General features: G+C 49.5%; 1 protein-coding gene across 1 annotated transcript; it reads right to left on the bottom strand.

Annotated features, from left to right (window-relative positions):
• Positions 1–1,120: 1,120 nt before the first annotated feature.
• Nodal (nodal growth differentiation factor) lies at positions 1,121–8,185 on the bottom strand. Its single transcript, XM_048451699.3, has 3 exons — positions 7,618–8,185; positions 2,688–3,403; positions 1,121–1,973 (listed from the first exon to the last, which is right to left on the bottom strand). Exons 1-3 carry the CDS (start codon positions 7,811–7,813, stop codon positions 1,821–1,823), a joined length of 1,065 nt encoding a protein of 354 aa, XP_048307656.2. The 5' UTR covers positions 7,814–8,185; the 3' UTR covers positions 1,121–1,820.
• Between the last annotated feature and the right edge of the window lie 9,000 nt (positions 8,186–17,185).

Raw genomic sequence — 17,185 nt, 5'->3', positions numbered from 1 at the left:
GGACCCCATAACATTGTTTCAAAAGTAAAATTTGGCTCGGCATGGCGGTAGAGATGCGTAATCCCAGCATTTGAGAATCGGAAGGAGAATTGCCTTGAGTTTGAAGTCGGTCAGGGCTAAAGGGAGATCCTGACTCAAACCTCAATGTGGAACCCTGATGACTGGACTGCTCAGCTCAGAGCTTCTTAGACCCAGCTCTGCTGCTCAGTCACCTTTACCAAGCCCAGGCTAGGTTGTAGCCAACCCAGTCCCTGCTTGGACCAGTCTCACTGCCTTGATTCAGCCAAGGCTGGAGCAGAGTGGATGGGCATCCTAGGAGGAAGAGCTGCAGACCTGCATACCCCCCAAAACAGCTCCATCCCCCAGTCAAAAGAATAAGCAGATACCCTAGTGATGGAACTTGCCTCCACCCCCACACACAGGAATTCTGTGTGTAGCCCTGGCTGTCCTGGAACTGCTTTGTAGACCAGGCTGGCCTTGAACTCAGAGATCCGCCTGTCTCTGTCTCCCCAGTGCTGGAATTAAAGGTTTTGATGTTTGCTTTTGGGGGGGAGGGAAGTTGTAATAGAACTTTCTTTAGGCATCTGAGTTTCCTTCTTTCATGCTGCCATGCAGATCAGGAGCTAGTCACCCCTCCCCCCCAAAAGGGTGGTTTCAACAGGGCTGAGCAGGTCTTCTGCTTTAAGGTTTAAAATCTCGAAAGCGGGAGAAAGCCCAGAGGACAATCAAATGCTGAGTTTTGTTTGTTTCGAGACAGGATCTCACTGTGTAGCTCTGACTGTCCTAGAACTCACCATAAAGACCAGCTCTTCTTGCCTTTGCCTTCCAAGTGCTGTTAATTAAAGGTGTGCACCCATAGGCCCAGCTTTTCATGCTGGGGTTTAACCCAGGGTCCTTCATATACTAAACAAGTAGCTGCCACTGAATTTTAATCCTTCCCTAGCCCTTAGAGGTACTTCCTACAAACCAATCAGGCTCTGCCACTTTTTTCACAAGGGGAGGCCAAGCAGTGAAAGTTCTCCCACATCACACAGCCTCTCTACAAAAATCTATGACCACAGCCTCATCCCCTGCTGGATTGGAACCTCGGAACCCCAAAACACATCTTGAGAGCCTGGGGTGAATTCTCAGTGACTTTTAATAGACTTGGGTTATATGTCTGCCAAGCAGACGTCTGACAGCTCTGGTTTCTGTAGTCCACCATGGCCAGTCCCTCTTGGATGAGTGCCTGCCTCTCTGGTCAAAGGCACAGCTGGACCTGGGAGAACTGGACAGTGACTTTATTGTTTAGGTAGCTCGTTAGCAGAGGTCATGAAGCCCCTGAGGAAGGCCAGCCCGTTAGCGCCAGCCAGCTAGAAAGTTGTGGGGCTCCCCTAGCGCAGCTTGAATCAGGGAGAGCCAAATGGCTAGTTTTAATCTAATACAATTATACTGATCTTTAGGGAAGGACAGTGGGTCACAGGCCACTTTTAAGAATACAGGAAAGCTACAGGTAGCCTCAAAAAAAAAAAAAATAAATACATATATACCCCAGCCTTTGCACACCATTTCAAGGGCTTCAGAGTTTAAAGAGTGCTCGTGCAGTTCATAACCCTTATTTCCAGGGAGCCCTGCAAGGTTTCCCCATTCCTGCCTCCCCACAGTAGCCTCTGGCCTGGCAGGTCTAAGAGCCCTATAAGCACAGGGGGCAGGACTTCCTCTTCAGCTCTGGCAGGCAGAGCCCTTCTTCCGTTTCTGCTCCATGAATGGACACTATGCGTCTCCCTGGAGTTTACCAGCATTGTGGAGGGCAAGCGGATTCAGTCCTTGCCCTGGCTCTGTCAGAGGCACCCGCATTCCTCAACAATCATGTCCTTATGGTGTTCCAGGAGCACCCTGCCATTGTCCACATAGAGCATGCTCAGTGGCTTGGTCTTCACAGGGGCACAGCATGTGGAAGGGACCCGGTGGGGCTGGTAGCGTTTCAGCAGGCTCTGAAAGGGAGGAAGGAGAGAGAGGCAAAATTAATATTTCTGGCTAAAGTGAAAAATCTGGTCTGGTACAAAATTAGAAAATTATCTTCATAAATAATAGGATGCTGCACGTACAGCCAACTCATGAACCCCCAAGTCTGTTGGTCTTGAAACAGACAGACTTTGGAGAAGTTTAATGTCACACAGCAATGAGCGGGAGTAGGAAGGCTCATCCAGTCCTAAGTCCGGTTTTGAATGTCCTTTCCCAGCATGTCAGAGGAGCAGAGATCCTGTGTTCTGTTCCCATCACCTCATTATAGGAACAAGGAAAAGCTGGGGTGTGGCTTAGTTGGTAGAGTGCTTGCCCAGCATGTTCGAGGTCCTGGATTTGAGCCCCAATATTGTAATAACTGGGCGTATGGTGCATGTCTGTAACCCTAGCACCAGGGGAGTAAATCCTGGGCCATGTTTGGGGCTGGCCTGGTGTGTGTGTGTGTGTGTGTGTGTGTGTGTGTGTGTGTGTATATATCAGAGAGCTCCCAGTGTGTGTGTGTGTTTCAGAGAGAGAGAGCTCCCAGGGTAACCCCACAGAACAGGACTCAGTGCTGAGACAATCTACATCCTCCCAGGAGCAAACATGGAAGTGCTTGAATGACCAAACCCAGTTATCTATCTCATCACAGACTTTAAGCCCCATCCCACCTCTAGCAGCCTGTTCCATTCCACGCAACGTACCTGGATATAGGCATGGTTGGTGGGGTGAAACTCCTCCCCCACAGGGTTAGGGCACTCGCCCTCACAGCGGTAGGCGTTGTACTGTTTGGGGTAGATGATCCAGGAACCCCAGCCAATCAGGTTGAAGTCCACCTGGAACTTGACCCTCCTACACAGTTGGCTTCTGTCTGGCATGTGATGTCTGCGGTGCCTTCTGCCCCATCGGCCCCTCTCTCCAGACAGCTGTCCCTCCTGGGCCCGCCAGGAGCTTTCAGCTTCCCAGAGCAAAGTGGCGCCACCCAGCTGCCTCTGCTCCTGAGGCCGGTTGGAGTATAGCATGAGTACATTGGCGCTGGTGGCAGTGACAGGCGGGGTGCGGGGCTGGTGCCAGCACTTTCCTTTCAGACGGGACACCTGCTTCTCCAGTGCCCTGGGGTTCTTCAGCCACTTGGAGAGTGGCCTGGTGACCTCCAGGACAGTGCTACCCGAGGAAAAAGTGACCTGAGATGGAGTGACAGTGAACTCCTCCATCCGTACTCGTTCCAGGCAGTCCGCGGGCTCCTGCTCTGGGTCCAGCTTGATCTGGTGGAAAATTTGAATGGTGAGTGGGCCCTCAGTGGTGAGGTCCATAGGGCGGGGCAACTGCAACCGGAGCTCTGCCCATGCCAGGTCCTCTTCTTGGCTCAAAAAGGAGAAGTCGAAAGCGAAGGTCCAGTTCTGCCCACTCACTTCCATATCTAGGGGAGAAGTCGAGAGGAAACAGGGTAAGAGGTCTTTCTGTCGGTCACTAGCTGGGTCAGCTGCCTGTCACCCATCTCTCGCCCTTGCCCACCCCTATTGATTTTTAATATCATCGAGTCCATTTTATTTATTTTGGCTTTTTTTGTTTTGTTTTTCGAGACATGGTTTCTCTGTAGCTTTGGAGCCTGTCCTGGAACTAGCTCTTGTAGACCAGGCTGGCCTCGAACTCACAGAGATCTGTCTGCCTCTGTCTCCCGAGTGCTGGGATTAAAGGTATGCGCCATCACTGCCCAGCTTATTTTGTTTTTTTGAGATGGAGTTTCATACTAACTCAGACAGAACTGGAACCTGATATTTATCCTAGACTTGCCTGGAACTCTGGGCCATTCTTCTGTCCCAGTCTCTCAAGTAATAGACTACAAGTTAGGCTGCCATATGTATATGTCTATGTATACACATATGTGTATATGTAAGTATAAATGTGTGTATCTGTATATATATGCATATGTATATAAATGTGTGTGTGTGTTCTCATAGTCCCATTTCAGAGATGAAGGAAAATGGAGGCCTTGTGTAAGACTCTTTTTGAAAAGTAACCAAAGGGCTGAGGATGTAGCTCAGTTGGTCCAGCTCTTGCCTACAAAGTACAAAGGCCCAAATTCAATCTCCAGCACTGCATAAACTGGGCGTGGTGCAGCAAGCGGCAACTCTGTTCTCCAGAGTTAGAATTGGAGGGTCAAAAGTTCAAGGTCATCCTCAACTTTATTGGGAGTTCAGGGCCAACTTGGCCTTGAGAATGGGAAAAGGGGGCAGCCAGGGGAAAGGAGGATAGGAAGGAAGGGGGAAGAGAGGGAAGGAAGGATGGAAGAAAAGAAGGACAAGAGTAAACTTGAAATCCCTGTTCCAGCCATCTAGAGGACAGTGGTAAGAACTGGATGGCGCAGGACAGTGGTGGTGCACACCTTTAATCCCAGCATTTGGAAGGCAGAGGCAGGTGGATCTCTGAATTCTGAGTTCGAGACCAGCCTGGTCTACAAAGCAAGTTCCAGGGTAGCCAGGGCTACATAGAAAAAAAAAAACTGTCTTGAAACACACAGAAACATACACAGAAAGAGAGAGAAAGAGAGAAAAAAGAAATAAGATCTAGTGGCTCTGCCATCCCTTGCCCACTCATCTTACCTGATTCTGGGGCTCTACTTGCCTTGTTAGCCTTAAGCAAACCACCCTCTCAGGCTTGTGCTTTTCCTTAGGGGACAGGAGGGCCACTAGCTCCAGACATGCTAGGTAGATGTAAATATCACAGAAACCCCAGAGCTCTCAGGGAAGAGCAAGTAATAGGGCCACGCTGGCCACCCTCTCCCCACCTCCATAGGCAGCAGATTGCTTCCATCGGCCTTTCAGACCCTCGGTTTCCCTACCCAGGGTTTCCTATCTACTTCCAGGCTGCTCATACTGCCCTCTTGTGTCAGGTCCTTCACATGGGTCGGGCAGACACAGACCCATGGCAGGAACCCAAGACAGAGCGTCGGCCCTCACTCAATGAGATGCTGGGGTAGTAGATGTCTGGAACTAGTGTGTATTTATGGGTTTTAAAAAGTGATTAACTAAGTGGAAATGGTCACTCAGGCTTGTAATCCCAGTCCTCAAATAGCTGTGGGTTTGTGGCCAACCCAGCATATAGTAGGAGACAAAGCCTGTTTCCTCTTCTTTGCATTACAGCCATGTGTGTTGGCACAGGCTGATAATCCCAGCACTTGGGACACCTAACAGGAGGATTAGGAATTTAAGGCCAGTTTTGGGGACATAGCAAATTGGAGGCCAGAGGCAACTACATGAAACAACCCTGTCACAAAAAACAAGAGAACAAAATAATGGATGTAAGGACAAGGGGAAATCAAGAGGCTTAATTTTTTACACTTATCTGGTGTTTCCGTTTTGTTTTGGAGTCTATTTCATTAGAGATAAACAAAACAATGACTCTGAGATGGTCATAGTGAGTAGTCCTGGAGGCGGCAGGGATCTGGGACGCTCCTGGGTAGCTCTCAGCTTTTTAACCATTCCCAGACCATCTTTGTTTGGGCTTAGGCAAGTTGCCCACAGACATTTGCAGCTTCTGCCTCTGGTGGCTTCTCCCCTCCCATCTCTACCTGCCCTCTCAGTTAATTTCCACTCTCTGTCCTCATTAGTACCATCAGGATACAATAACTACTACCCTTACCTAGGGACGTCTCTGCCCTTGGGAGCTAGGTGGCTTCCTCTAGTCACTCCTGCCCACTATACTAGCAGCCTGTATGGGATCTCAAAGTTTTATCCTAAGCATCTGCAAACGGTCTCTCAGAGGCAGGTGTTCCTGCTTCATGGTCAAGAGCAGCAGCCTGAGTCCCCCATGACTTGAGGAGTTCCCCTGTCGTGGTTCCAGTTTGTCATTGGTCAGTTTTCCTTCTCTGGGCCTCAGTCGCCTTCTTATAGAGAGAAGGGATGTTGTGTGCTATACAAAACTCAGGAATGAAATGTGGTAGTCACGTAGCTAGGCGCTGCATGGAGACACAGTCACTGATAACTGATGTCCAGTCCAGTGTTCAGGCAGGTCAGGAAGAAACTGCTTCCTCTCGGGCTGCCCCCAGGGTGTCCTGGGATAGAGGGTCCTTCAGATGTCCAGATGCAGCTCTAGCTCATTAAACAGCTGATACTGAATACTGACAAGGAAGGAGTTCACTGATACTAAATAGTGACAAGGAAGGAGTTCACGGCCACCCCAAAACCCACTTGTGTGCAAGAATAATTAGCACATTAAGCCACCTCCAGTTCTAAAGGAATGAGTTGCTCAGGCCATTTGCTTGTCCCTGTCCTCAACCAGGGACATTTTCTGCTTTTCTGCCCCCCCACCCCGCCCCGTGCCAAGGCTTTATAGGAACTGTCTTCCCAACCCCACCCCACCCCCGACTGGTACTCCCATTTGCACATGAGTGAACTGAACACTGAGGCACAGACTCTTAGAATCCAGCTGACAGACCCCACTGCCACTATGATGGGGCAGATGACACACAGACTCAAGAGGGAAGACGGGACCTGGAATGCCGCTCTCCCAGACCCCCTCCAGGCAGAGCCCCCGATTTACAAAAGTAATCAAAAAGTGAGACTCGGGCGACACGAACAGAACTGGATGGACCCTAACAGTTTTCCTGAATCCCAGATTGTCCCATCACGAACATAAACCTTCAAGAACTTTCTCTGCCCCACCCTAGGCGGGGGTGGGGGTGGGGGGTGTGGCAAACACTCCAATTCCCCATTGCCTCGCCTTCCAGGGTGTCCTAGTTCATAGTCTCCCCCCCCCCCGCCCCCAGATGACCCTTCAGGAGAGGGTCACCGGCAGTTTCACCCCAGACGCCGCAGGCAGGGACTAGGGACTCCGCCTCCAGGTCGCGAGGGACGGCGGGCGACGGGTCAGACCGGATTAGCAGATGTGGATTGCGTCCGGGTCCCGCGGAGGGCCGTCTGGCCCCGCAGTACAGGGGCGCAAGCTGGCCAAGCTGTCCAGGCGACGGGATGTGGATTGCGCCCGGGAAAGGAGTCCCGAGTCTGGACTCCCTCTCCTGGGCACCCACCTGTCGATCTTCTCTAGTGAACAATGCTCAACTACACACACACCTCGATCTAAGGAAGTTCTGAGCCCGGGGTCACCCAGGACACCTGACACCGCCCAGCAACGAGAGCTGCCGGAGTTCTGTAATTCCGGCACCCAGTCCCTAATTTCGGATCCGTAAGCCCTAGTTCCTGGTGGCATTTGCCGCAGCCGGGCTAAAACTCAGTAACGACCTGTTTTATTGTACATCTGGTTCGTGCAGAGCCTTTCTGGGGGCGGGGCGGTTTTGTTGTCACCTAGTCCTTTCCACAAGTCTACGAAGGAGGTGCTTCGATTTGTAAACTACAGATAGGCAAACTGAGGCTCTCAGATGCTCAGTGGCGCGGTCCGGGCCTCGCCCTAACTCTCTGCCACCTAAACTATAACCCGAAAGGTGGTGACCCCTGGACGCTGGTTTCCTCTCTGTCCCGGCCACCAGCACTGTTCCCTAAGCCTGCCCACGCGGAAACATCGTTAAGAGCAGACCCTGAACGACCCCTTAGTGCCCAGTCCCGCCGCAATCACCGCGCGCGCCTCCCGGGCCGTGCGCCCTTGGGTGCTGGCGAGGCCAGGCTTGCAGCAGCCTACCTTGCGCCTGGAGGCTGCGGATGATGTCCGCCCGAGGCAGCGGGTCTCGGTAGAGGCTCAGCATGTAAGCGAGAGGGGACGGTGACGAGGGCTGCCCCCGTGTCCACAGAGGAAAGGCGGCCACCGTCGCGGCACGAGGCTGGAGTAGGGCCCACCAGGCATGGACAAGAAGGATGGGGAGGCAGTGTGCACTCATGGTGGGCTAGCTGGACCCGCAAACGGCGTCTGAGTCTCTTATATCTCAGCCACCGCTGCCCCGCCCCCTCCCATCCTTCCTCCTGAGAGGCCTTAAGAACCTATAACCCCCTGGAGGGGTAGGGCAGGGGAGCCCCTGCTGGAGGAAGGTGTGATGTGATGAGATGTGACTGATAAATTGGGGTGGGGGTCTTGAATATAGAGACTGAGTCTGGGCTGCCCCGCGCAACGCCCCTCTGCCTCGCAAAGTCTTACTGCTGAGACAGCGGTCTCTTACCTGCTACGAATTGTGCTTCGCTCAGCTGGGGGTGTTTTGGAGCCCTGGCTTCAAGCCCAGAACTACAACAATGGCTTCCTTACCTTGCCTCTTCTGGACCCCTGGCAGTCCTCTCCTTCTAGCTCATCCAAAAGCAGGTAGGGAGTGTTGGGGTGGGGGACGGGCCTCTGTTCTGGGTAGCACCAGGCCAGCCAGGGGTACAACCTTCATTGACAAGTACTGGGTACTGGGAATTTGCAAGAACAGAGGAAGGCCCTTGGTGACAAACGTCAGCTTCAAATACCAAAGCGCCCTCCTGGGGAGCAGAGAAAGACCCAGCTATAGCTAATCCAGGTGTTTTGGGTGGTGACACAGGCTCTTCCCTGCTTGCTACGGGAGTTTTCGAAGAAGAAAGGAAAAGCTGGAGCCTGCTGGCTGTACCTCCTGCCAGCAGTGGCAGGGACCTGCGAGGTCTTATTCTCAAAACCACTGCTCCATCTCACCTTGTCTGCCCAAGATGGAATTAAATGACTTATACTTTCTCAATCAGTCGTATATGTTTGCGCAGAATAAAATGTCATATCCACGAGGAGTGTTATTTATATTATTTATGTTAAGGACTGAACCTTTTTTTTTCACACCACACAAATGACTGAGTTCATAGGAATGGAGTCATTAAGAAGAGAATCTTGGGGATGGAAAGATCCTAGGCTTTGTGGTCTCAAAAGGAAAGGCGGGATCTGAATTGCCTTTTAAAGAAATGTAAATTCCTGTCCCGACGTCCGTCCGCCCCCGTGTTTTCCTCCGCTATTGCTGGCTTTCTCCTTAGCTGCTCCCCACCCCCACCCTTTTAAAACTTTCAACTAGCACGTTAGCAGCTGGCTAACGTTTACTGAACACCTACTACGTGCTGGGTACTTTACACACTCTTTCACAGGCTGGGATGTGAGCAGGTGTTAGGAGGGGGCAGAGACTCCCTGGGGCCAGCAGACCTGCCTGATCTTGTTCTAACCAGCTGGACTGAGCCTCGGGTTGCAGACTGCCACAGGTCCTGGTGTTCTCTGCACATTCGCTGGCTTATCCTGACCTCCCCACTCGATATCATTGTCTGACCCAGGCATTATATTTTTCCCCCAAGCGGTCTCATATAGCCCAGGCTAGTCTTGAACTCATTTTGTAGCCGAGGATGACCTTAAAATTTGATCCTCTTGCCTCCACCTCCTAAATACTCAGATTACATTACAGGTGTCCTGGTTTACGTGGTACTTGGATTGAAGTCTCGCGTGAACTCGATAGGCACTGAGCTTCACTTCTAACCCCAGCTTCAGACCCAGGGTACGGAGCACCATGTCTGGACTTGTCTGAGGGTATTTGTTAAACCCTGGCCTCCGCACTTCCCTCCGGACCTCGGAATTAGAATTCGGAGAGAAAGGGCGCAGTGATCTGCATATTCAGCGAGCACCCCCAGTGGTTCTTACCCGAAGGCTTTGGAAACCTGGGTGGCCAGATAACAGTTTGTAGGATGTGTTTCGAGTAAAACAGCTGGAGAGATCTCCTCCTAAGCACTTAAAACTAAGCGCTTGAAGGCTCTAAGCCCCTTTGAAAGGATTATGCATCTGGCTGGGTATTGGTGTTCTTGAGCAGTGTTACTTGGTGGTGTTAGGAGCTCCTGCCCTGGGCAGCAGACCCCTCTCCAAAGGCAGACAGCACTGGCAAGGCTACACAGTGAGATTTTGCTGTGTCTGGATTTTATGGTCTTTTCTACCTTCAGTTAGAAGCGTCTCATAATGGCTAAGCTTTTGGCCTTTGTGCTTTTTTTGCACTGTGTGGCACATAGGAAGTGTAAGAACTGAGTTGGAGGTGGTGGTGGCGCACACCTTTAATTCCAGCACCAGGGAGGAAGAGGAGGCAGATCTCTGAGTTTGAGGGCAACCTGGTCTACAGAGTGAGTTCCAGGGCAGCCAAAGCTACACAGAGAAACCAAACAGACAGAGTTGAAGTTAATGATAGTAACAATGGCTAATTATTGAGAGGCATGTGCAATGTGCATTCTGCTTACTTTCATTGGTTTTTGCCTTACTGCCATGTCTTGGACACCGGGTAGAAATGAAACCAATGTAGCTTTGGAGCCTGTCCTAGCACTTGCTCTGTAGACCAGGCTGGCCTCAAATTTACAGAGATCTGCCTGCCTCTGCCTCCCGAGTGCTGAGATTAGTAATCCTTCCGCTGGAAGCCTATAGAAGGACGTGGAGGAAGGAAGGGTTATTTCTTCACCTGCTTGCCCTCTCCTTGCCTGTACACCCATTCCAGCTGAGACACCCAGCCTCCTCATGGGACTGAGTAGCTACTAGATTCTTGAATTTCCCATTCACACTGGCCATTGTTGGACTGTAGCCTGTAAACCATTCCAATAAATCCCCAAATATATATATTTCCCATACTATATATATGGGAATTTATTGGAATGATATATATGGAAAGAGAGATTCATTCCATAAATTCTGTGACTCTAGAGAGACCTGACTAATACAGTTGAGCAAATGTCTTGTAGTAAACGTTTTTCTTAGACTTCCCAAGTCTTGCCCTCATGTGACCTGGGCTGCAGACAGAGCTCATTTCTCCTGTGTATTGGGCCCAGCTGCCTGGGGATCTGGGCTTTCTCCCTAGACTGTCTGACAAAGCTCGTCCATCTCTAACATTCTCTTGCTCCTTGGCAGGAGGACCCAGGTCTTCTCAGCCTCTTCAGGACACAGGCCAGCCAAGTCACCCTTCTCCCTTAATTAGGGGTATTAGTTAGTCCCAGGGTTGTTTCCTGAGGTGGAAGGTGACACTCTCTCACTTCCCCAGACGGTCTGACCCAAATGATAACCTCAGAGGCCACACAGCTGCTGGGGGGTGGGGGCAAAGTCTTTTCTCGCAGGCGCTCTGGCTCTCTCCTGACTTGAGCACTAGTGTGGAGCAAAGGGGTTGCTCTAGGCCCCTGAAATCATTGAATAAATCTGGTCATCCCATGAGTTCACAGCCTGCTAACCTAGACACGATTCTTAGGGAGTCAAAGACATGTTTATTATATATTGTTACTTTTTTGTTTGTTTGTTTTTAAGATTTGTTTTCATTTTATGAGTATAGGTATTTTGCCTGCTTGTATATCTGTGTACCATATGTGTGCCTGGGATCTTTAGAGGCCAGAAGATCGGGTGAGATCCCTCAGAATTGGAGTCACTGGCAGTTGTGAGCTGCCACATGGGTGCTGGGGATCGGATCCAAGTCCTCTAGAAGAGCATTCAGTGCTCTTAACCTCTGAGCTGTCTTTTCTGCCCTGGTTTTGGTTGTTTTTTTTTAATATTTATTCATTTATTATGAATACAATATCTGCCTACATGTGTGCCTGCAGGCCAGAGAAGGCACCAGATCTCAATACAGATGGTTGTGAGCCACCATATGGTTGCTGGGAATTGATCTCAGGACCTTTGGAAGAGCAGGCAATGCTCTTAACCACTGAGCCATCTCTCCAGCCCCCTGGTTTTGTTTTTTTGAGACAAAATTTCTTCTACAAGAGACTGGTCTCAAACTTATTATGTAGCTGAAGTTGGTCTTGGATTTTTGATTCTCCTGCCCCCACCTCCCAAGTGCTGGGATTGCAGGCACACAACATTAGTGACCTTTACCTATCTGCCAAGTTGTTGTTGGTTTTGTTTTGTTTTGAGACAAGGTCTTCCCTGGCTGGCCTGGAAATCACTATATAGACCAGGCTGGCCTCAAACTCACATAGATCCACCTGCCTCCACTATGGGCTAAAGATGATGCCCCAATGTTACAGAAGAACTTTGGCTCCAAAGCTAGAGAAACCCTGTCTCGAAAAACAAAAACAAAAACAAAAGCAAAAAAAAAAAAAAACAAAACAAAACAAAAAAACTTTGGGTGACTGTCCAGGTGGCAAAATGTTTCTGTCAATTCTAGAGTTTTGGAAGTTGCTTACAATACACTCCCTGTTAAGTTAGGTTAACTTAGGTAATATACCCTTCTGGGGTCTTTGGTGGAGTTGAAGAAAATAGTTATAGTTACAGTTTTCCTTAGTTATGATAAAAGATAAATTAGATATGAAACTTTCCAGATACAAATAGACTAAATATTGTAATTCTTGCTTGATACCTGTTTTGTTATATGTAATTTTACTATGTTAAATCTAAAATCTTTTTTTATTTAGACAGAAAAGGGGAGATGATGTGGGATTCCCCTCTGTAAAACTGTGAATATGTTTTATTGCCATTGGTTAATAAAGAAACTTCTTTGGCCTATAACAGGGCAGAATATAGCTAGGCTGGAAGAGATATTGAGAGAGAATAGGTGGAGTCAAGGAGATGCCATTTAGCTGCTGAAGGAGGAAGATGCCGGATCCTTACATCCTGCCACAGCCTCATGATGATACGCAGATGAATAGAAATGGGTTAATTTAAGATGTAAGAGTTAGTTAATAAGAAGCCTGAGCTAATAGGCCAAGCAGTAATGTAATTGATATAGTGTCTGTGTGATTATTCAGGCAAGGTAGCCGAGAAACGAACGAGCAGTCTCTGCCTACAGAACTCTTCATGGCTACTTCTGTATGTCTGTATTAGCATGCAGAAGCACAAGGAAGAACTCAATAGCAAGTTCTTTGTGAAGCTGAGAACATCTGCCTTCTCGCAGCACTCCAGTGCCTGGTGCAGCATTCAGTTATCATGCTTGCCCGCTGACGCGATGGCTATGGGCGCAGAAAACAAGTCCCCAGACGCTTGCCTTTCGGTTGTTTCCACTGCGTCTCCTCAGCGGAACCCTAACTCATCTAATAATGCAGATGCAAAATCCCCTCTAGGAGGTGGGGCTTAAAGCCTTTTTATACCAACTACTCAAGGCCTAGCTGGGCAACTCAGTGAGAGACCCTGTCTCAAAATTTAAAGTAGAAAAAGGATTGGGGATGTGGATCAATAGTAGAGCACTTGCTTGGTGTGTGCAAGGACCTAGGGTCCCCCCCCCCAATACTGGGAGGATAGGCAGGAATAGTCCTCTTCTCTCCACAGCCTCCAGCTATACAGTAAAGCTCTAAATAAAGCATTACCCAGCAAGCATGGCGGCAGGTGCCTTTAACCCCAGCATTCAGGAGGCTGATGCAGGCAGATCTGAGTCCCAAGCCTGCCAGGTCTACACAGTAAGACCCTATCTCAAAAATACATAAATGAGCCCGGCGGTAGTGGTGCATGCCTTTAATCCCAGCAGAGGTAGGTGGAGATCCGTGAGTTCAAGGTCAGCCTGGTCTACAAGAACTAGCTCCAGGATCGCTAGGACTGTTACACAGAGAAACCCTGTCTCAAAAAAACCCGAAAACCAAAGAAAACAAACAAAAATCCGAGAAACAAAACAAAACCCATAAATGAGAAAGCAAGCACTGTGTAGCAGTTGTCCATGTATCCATGCCAGTCACCAGGTGGAGTTCTCAAGAAGTAGGACCATTTCTGACTCCCCTCTGAAGCCCCTGGCCCATTCATTCACTCCTTTCTGTGACCTGAAATGGAGGAACTCTGTGAGTGGCAGTCGGGGGCGGGGAAGGGTCCCAACACATTTCCTGCGTGCACGTTCAGTATGTCCCACCCATCTGTTTCCCACACCACTGCTCTGACACCCAGAGCGGAGGAGAGGTTCTATCTAGGCCCCTGCTGGTGCTCAGGTGGCTCTCTGAGTTCTTGAGGTATTAACAGCTCCTGCTCTCCTGCCTGTAGCTCACAGCCTCCTCTCCAGCCTCCCACCTCTCCCGAAACTGGCCCCAGCCCCTCTGAAACACCTGCTCTTTCCTGATGTTCACTTCTTTTTTTTTTTCTTTCCTGAAGATAACTTTGCCTCTTTATTTACACAAAACATTGCTGATGAGGGCGCCAAGCAATCATCTCAGTTCTTTAGAAGGCTGGCAAAGGGGGAAGGTGATCTGAGCCCACAAGTCCTTGAGACAAGCCTAGGTGACACAGGGAGATCTCTTGTCAAAATTAATAAGTAGGGCTGGGGACACAGCTCAGTTGGTAAGAACTTGCCTGTCATACGTGAAGCCCTGGATTCAATCCCCAAGACCACATCAACCAGGTTTGGGATAATCACAGCACTCAGGAGGTGGAAGTGTGTGACTGAGAAGTTTGAGGTCACCCTCAGCTTACAGTGGGAGTTGGAAGCCAGCCTGGGTTATGGTGAGCCCCGTCTTTAATAGTTAGTTGAATAAGTAGGAGCAATGGTTCACACCTGTAATTTCGGGACTTGGGAGGTTGAAACAGGAGGATCATTATGAGTTCAAGGCTGGCCTGAGAAACCTAACAAGATTCTGCTTCAAAAAAAAAAAAAAAAAAAAAAAAAAACAAAGTGAAGGTGAAAATAGATAAACGCATCCTTATTTGTTCCTCAGAATCCAGATCCAGGGTCACTGGCCTCCACTCCTCTGCACAGCCTGTTCTTCAGGACTGATCCCTGCTTGTCTTTGTTCAGGAGGCAAGTCCTTGAGCCTTCAGGAGCTTTTTGCCAGCAGGCCTGGCACATGGTGTGAATGCAGTAGACAGGACCTGGCGCTTGGTGAGCGGGGATGGCAAACTGTGCCCGGAAGCCAGCGGGCTGAGAGCAGTGTTTTATCTGCCACTCTCCAGTAAGGTTTCAAAATGTTTTTATTAAGACATTGACAGTAGAAACCCTTCCTTCCTTTCTCTCTTTCCCTTTCTGAGGCAGGGCCTGGGACTATAAACACAAAGCAGGCTGCTCTGGAACCCACTGTGTACCTGGAACTATAGTTCATCCACAATCCTCCTGCCTCAACTTCTTTCTTTTAATATTTATTTATTTATTATGTATACATAATTTTATCTGTGTGTATGCCTGCAAGCCAGAAGAGGGCACCAGACCTCATTACAGATGGTTGTGAGCCACCATGTGGTTGCTGGGAATTGAACTCGGGACTTTTGGAAGAGTAGGCAATGCTCTTAAACACTGAGCCATCTCTCCAGCCCCCTGCCTCAACTTCTTAAGTGCTAAGATTCTAGGTGTGAGCCATCACATCAGGCTGAAAATTACTGATATTTTGCAGAAGGTAGATTTCTGTCTTGCTTCAATGGAGAAATGGGAAGATCTGGACCCTCATTTCACCACGGCAGGCATTCCCTGTAGCTGACAAATCCCTGCTTCGTGTAGCTAGGTCTGTTTCATCAGTGTACCTAAGTCCTAACCTAGTAAACCTGTGTGTTTGACCCTCAAGACAAAGGATTTAGGACTAGAGAGATGGCTCAGTGGTTAAGGTCAAATGCTGCTTTCACAGAAGCCCCAAATTCAGTTCCAAGCACCAACGTCAGGCAGCTTACCTGCAACTCCAGCCCCAGGGATCTGCCTTACTCTTCGGGCTTCCAAGGTACTGCCCTCACTTGCACAGATCTGCATACAACACGTGTGCATGTGCGTGATTACAACTTAAAATTAAAGCTGAGCAGTGGTGGCACACGCCTTTAATCCCAGCACTGGGGGTGGGGAGTGGGGGTGGGAACAGAGGCAGGCGGAGCTCTGTGAGTTCAAGGCCAGCCTGGTCTATAGAGTGAGTTCCAGGACAGCCAGGGCTACACAAAGAAACCCTGTCTTGAGGAAAATAAACAAATAAATATCTTTTTTTTTAAAAAAAGTCAAATGACTTGTAAACTCTGGTGTATATTAAATTTGAGAAAGACCTGGAACTAGGACTTCAGACTCAGGAGGGTTTGGATGGCCCATGGCTCTCTGATCATATCACCCATGGTGCCCTAGGGTGTGGTACATGGCCCTGGTTGGGTAAAGTAGAGGATGCTAAGTGTGGATGTCTGCTATTAGTACTTGGAAGTGATGGGACATTGACTTCCACATTACAGACAGAGAAACTGGGGCTCAGAAGGCTTAACAGCTCATTTAAGGGAGAGTACCTAGTGGGTAATAATGCTGGGATGGGCCCTAAGTCCTCCAGAGTTGTAAACACAGGCCAGGTGCTGGCATGTCCCCACAGAGTCCCAGCTAAGGAACTTCCTGTATGGGAGCATTCTCTTCCTCATCTCCAGGGCACCTCCACAGCAGAATTGAACTCATTTTGTATGCTGTCATTTGGTCATTTTCAACTGTCTCCTCTTCGGCACCCCCAGCCCGATTCATTAATAGCCCCTGGCCTACTTCTGTTACACATAAGGAATCAGGATGCATTTGTTGAATGAATACATGTTACCCAATGCCTACACTGGGTGTTGGGAGTAGGGAGACAAAATGGGAAAGGGTGAAGACTGGGCAGGTGCTTTTCAGTGCTGTGGCTGCCAAAAGGACAGGAGCCCCAGGCCACAACTCTCCTCACTCTTCCCTGCACACAACAGGGGACATCCGTCGTGATGTGGCAGTATCTGGATTCATGGCTCATTACTGTGCCTTCTATAAACACCGTTCATTCAGTGCCCACCTTTTAGGAGCCTAATGGAAGCTGTGACCTGGACTGGGCTGACAGCATCTTAGCCTGAGAGATTGGGTCGAGCTGATCCAGCCCTAGGACCCAGGTGGATCTTAAGTTCCTGCAACTCCGCATCCTGGGCCCTCTCCAGCAGGAGCCAAGCTGAGTGCTTCTCACAGGGTCAGGAGGTGAAGTCTCCCTTGGCCTGGGAACCCTGGGGAGTGGAAGGATTCTGTGAAACAAACACCTAGACCACCAGGACGGCTTCTCCTCCCACTCTGGAGCTCCCGAGATTCCCACAGCCTCTGTCTCCTGCCTCTCACCTCCCCTTGTCCCTGGGAGGAAGTCAAGGTGCTAAAGGTGACTTACAGTGTGATGAGTCAGCTCTGAGCCCTGGGCTGAGTCCTCCCTGCTCCCTCTGGTGTCTGTGTGTCTGGGTAGGGGATGGAATAACAGCAGAACTGTTTTCTGGGTGCAGAGGTGCTGACTGTCCCCCAAATTACTTTACAGTAACAATCAGTTAACTAAAAGCAAGCCAGGCATGGTGATTCAAACGTACATCAACCCCAGAGCTTCAAAGTGGAGGCTGGAGAATTGGGATTTGAAGGTCATACCTTGTGACGCAATAAGATTAGGACTAGGCTAAACCACACAAGACCTATTTC

This window comes from Myodes glareolus, chromosome 18 (genome assembly GCF_982192425.1).
Source record: "Myodes glareolus chromosome 18, mMyoGla1.1, whole genome shotgun sequence".
NCBI classification, from domain to species: domain Eukaryota; kingdom Metazoa; phylum Chordata; class Mammalia; order Rodentia; family Cricetidae; genus Myodes; species Myodes glareolus.
The sequence above is the reverse complement of the archived record's forward strand: the minus strand, read 5'-3'. Positions and strand labels throughout refer to the sequence as shown.

Bases quoted from the DNA above. Each gene is read 5' to 3' on its own strand.
- Nodal (XM_048451699.3), bottom strand. From the start codon at position 7,813: ATGAGTGCACACTGCCTCCCCATCCTTCTTGTCCATGCCTGGTGGGCC. The intron at 3,404-7,617 runs GTAGGCTGCTGC...CTTCTCCCCTAG, and splicing joins CCGCAGCCTCCAGGCGCAAG to ATATGGAAGTGAGTGGGCAG. The intron at 1,974-2,687 runs GTACGTTGCGTG...CCTCCCTTTCAG, and splicing joins CCAACCATGCCTATATCCAG to AGCCTGCTGAAACGCTACCA.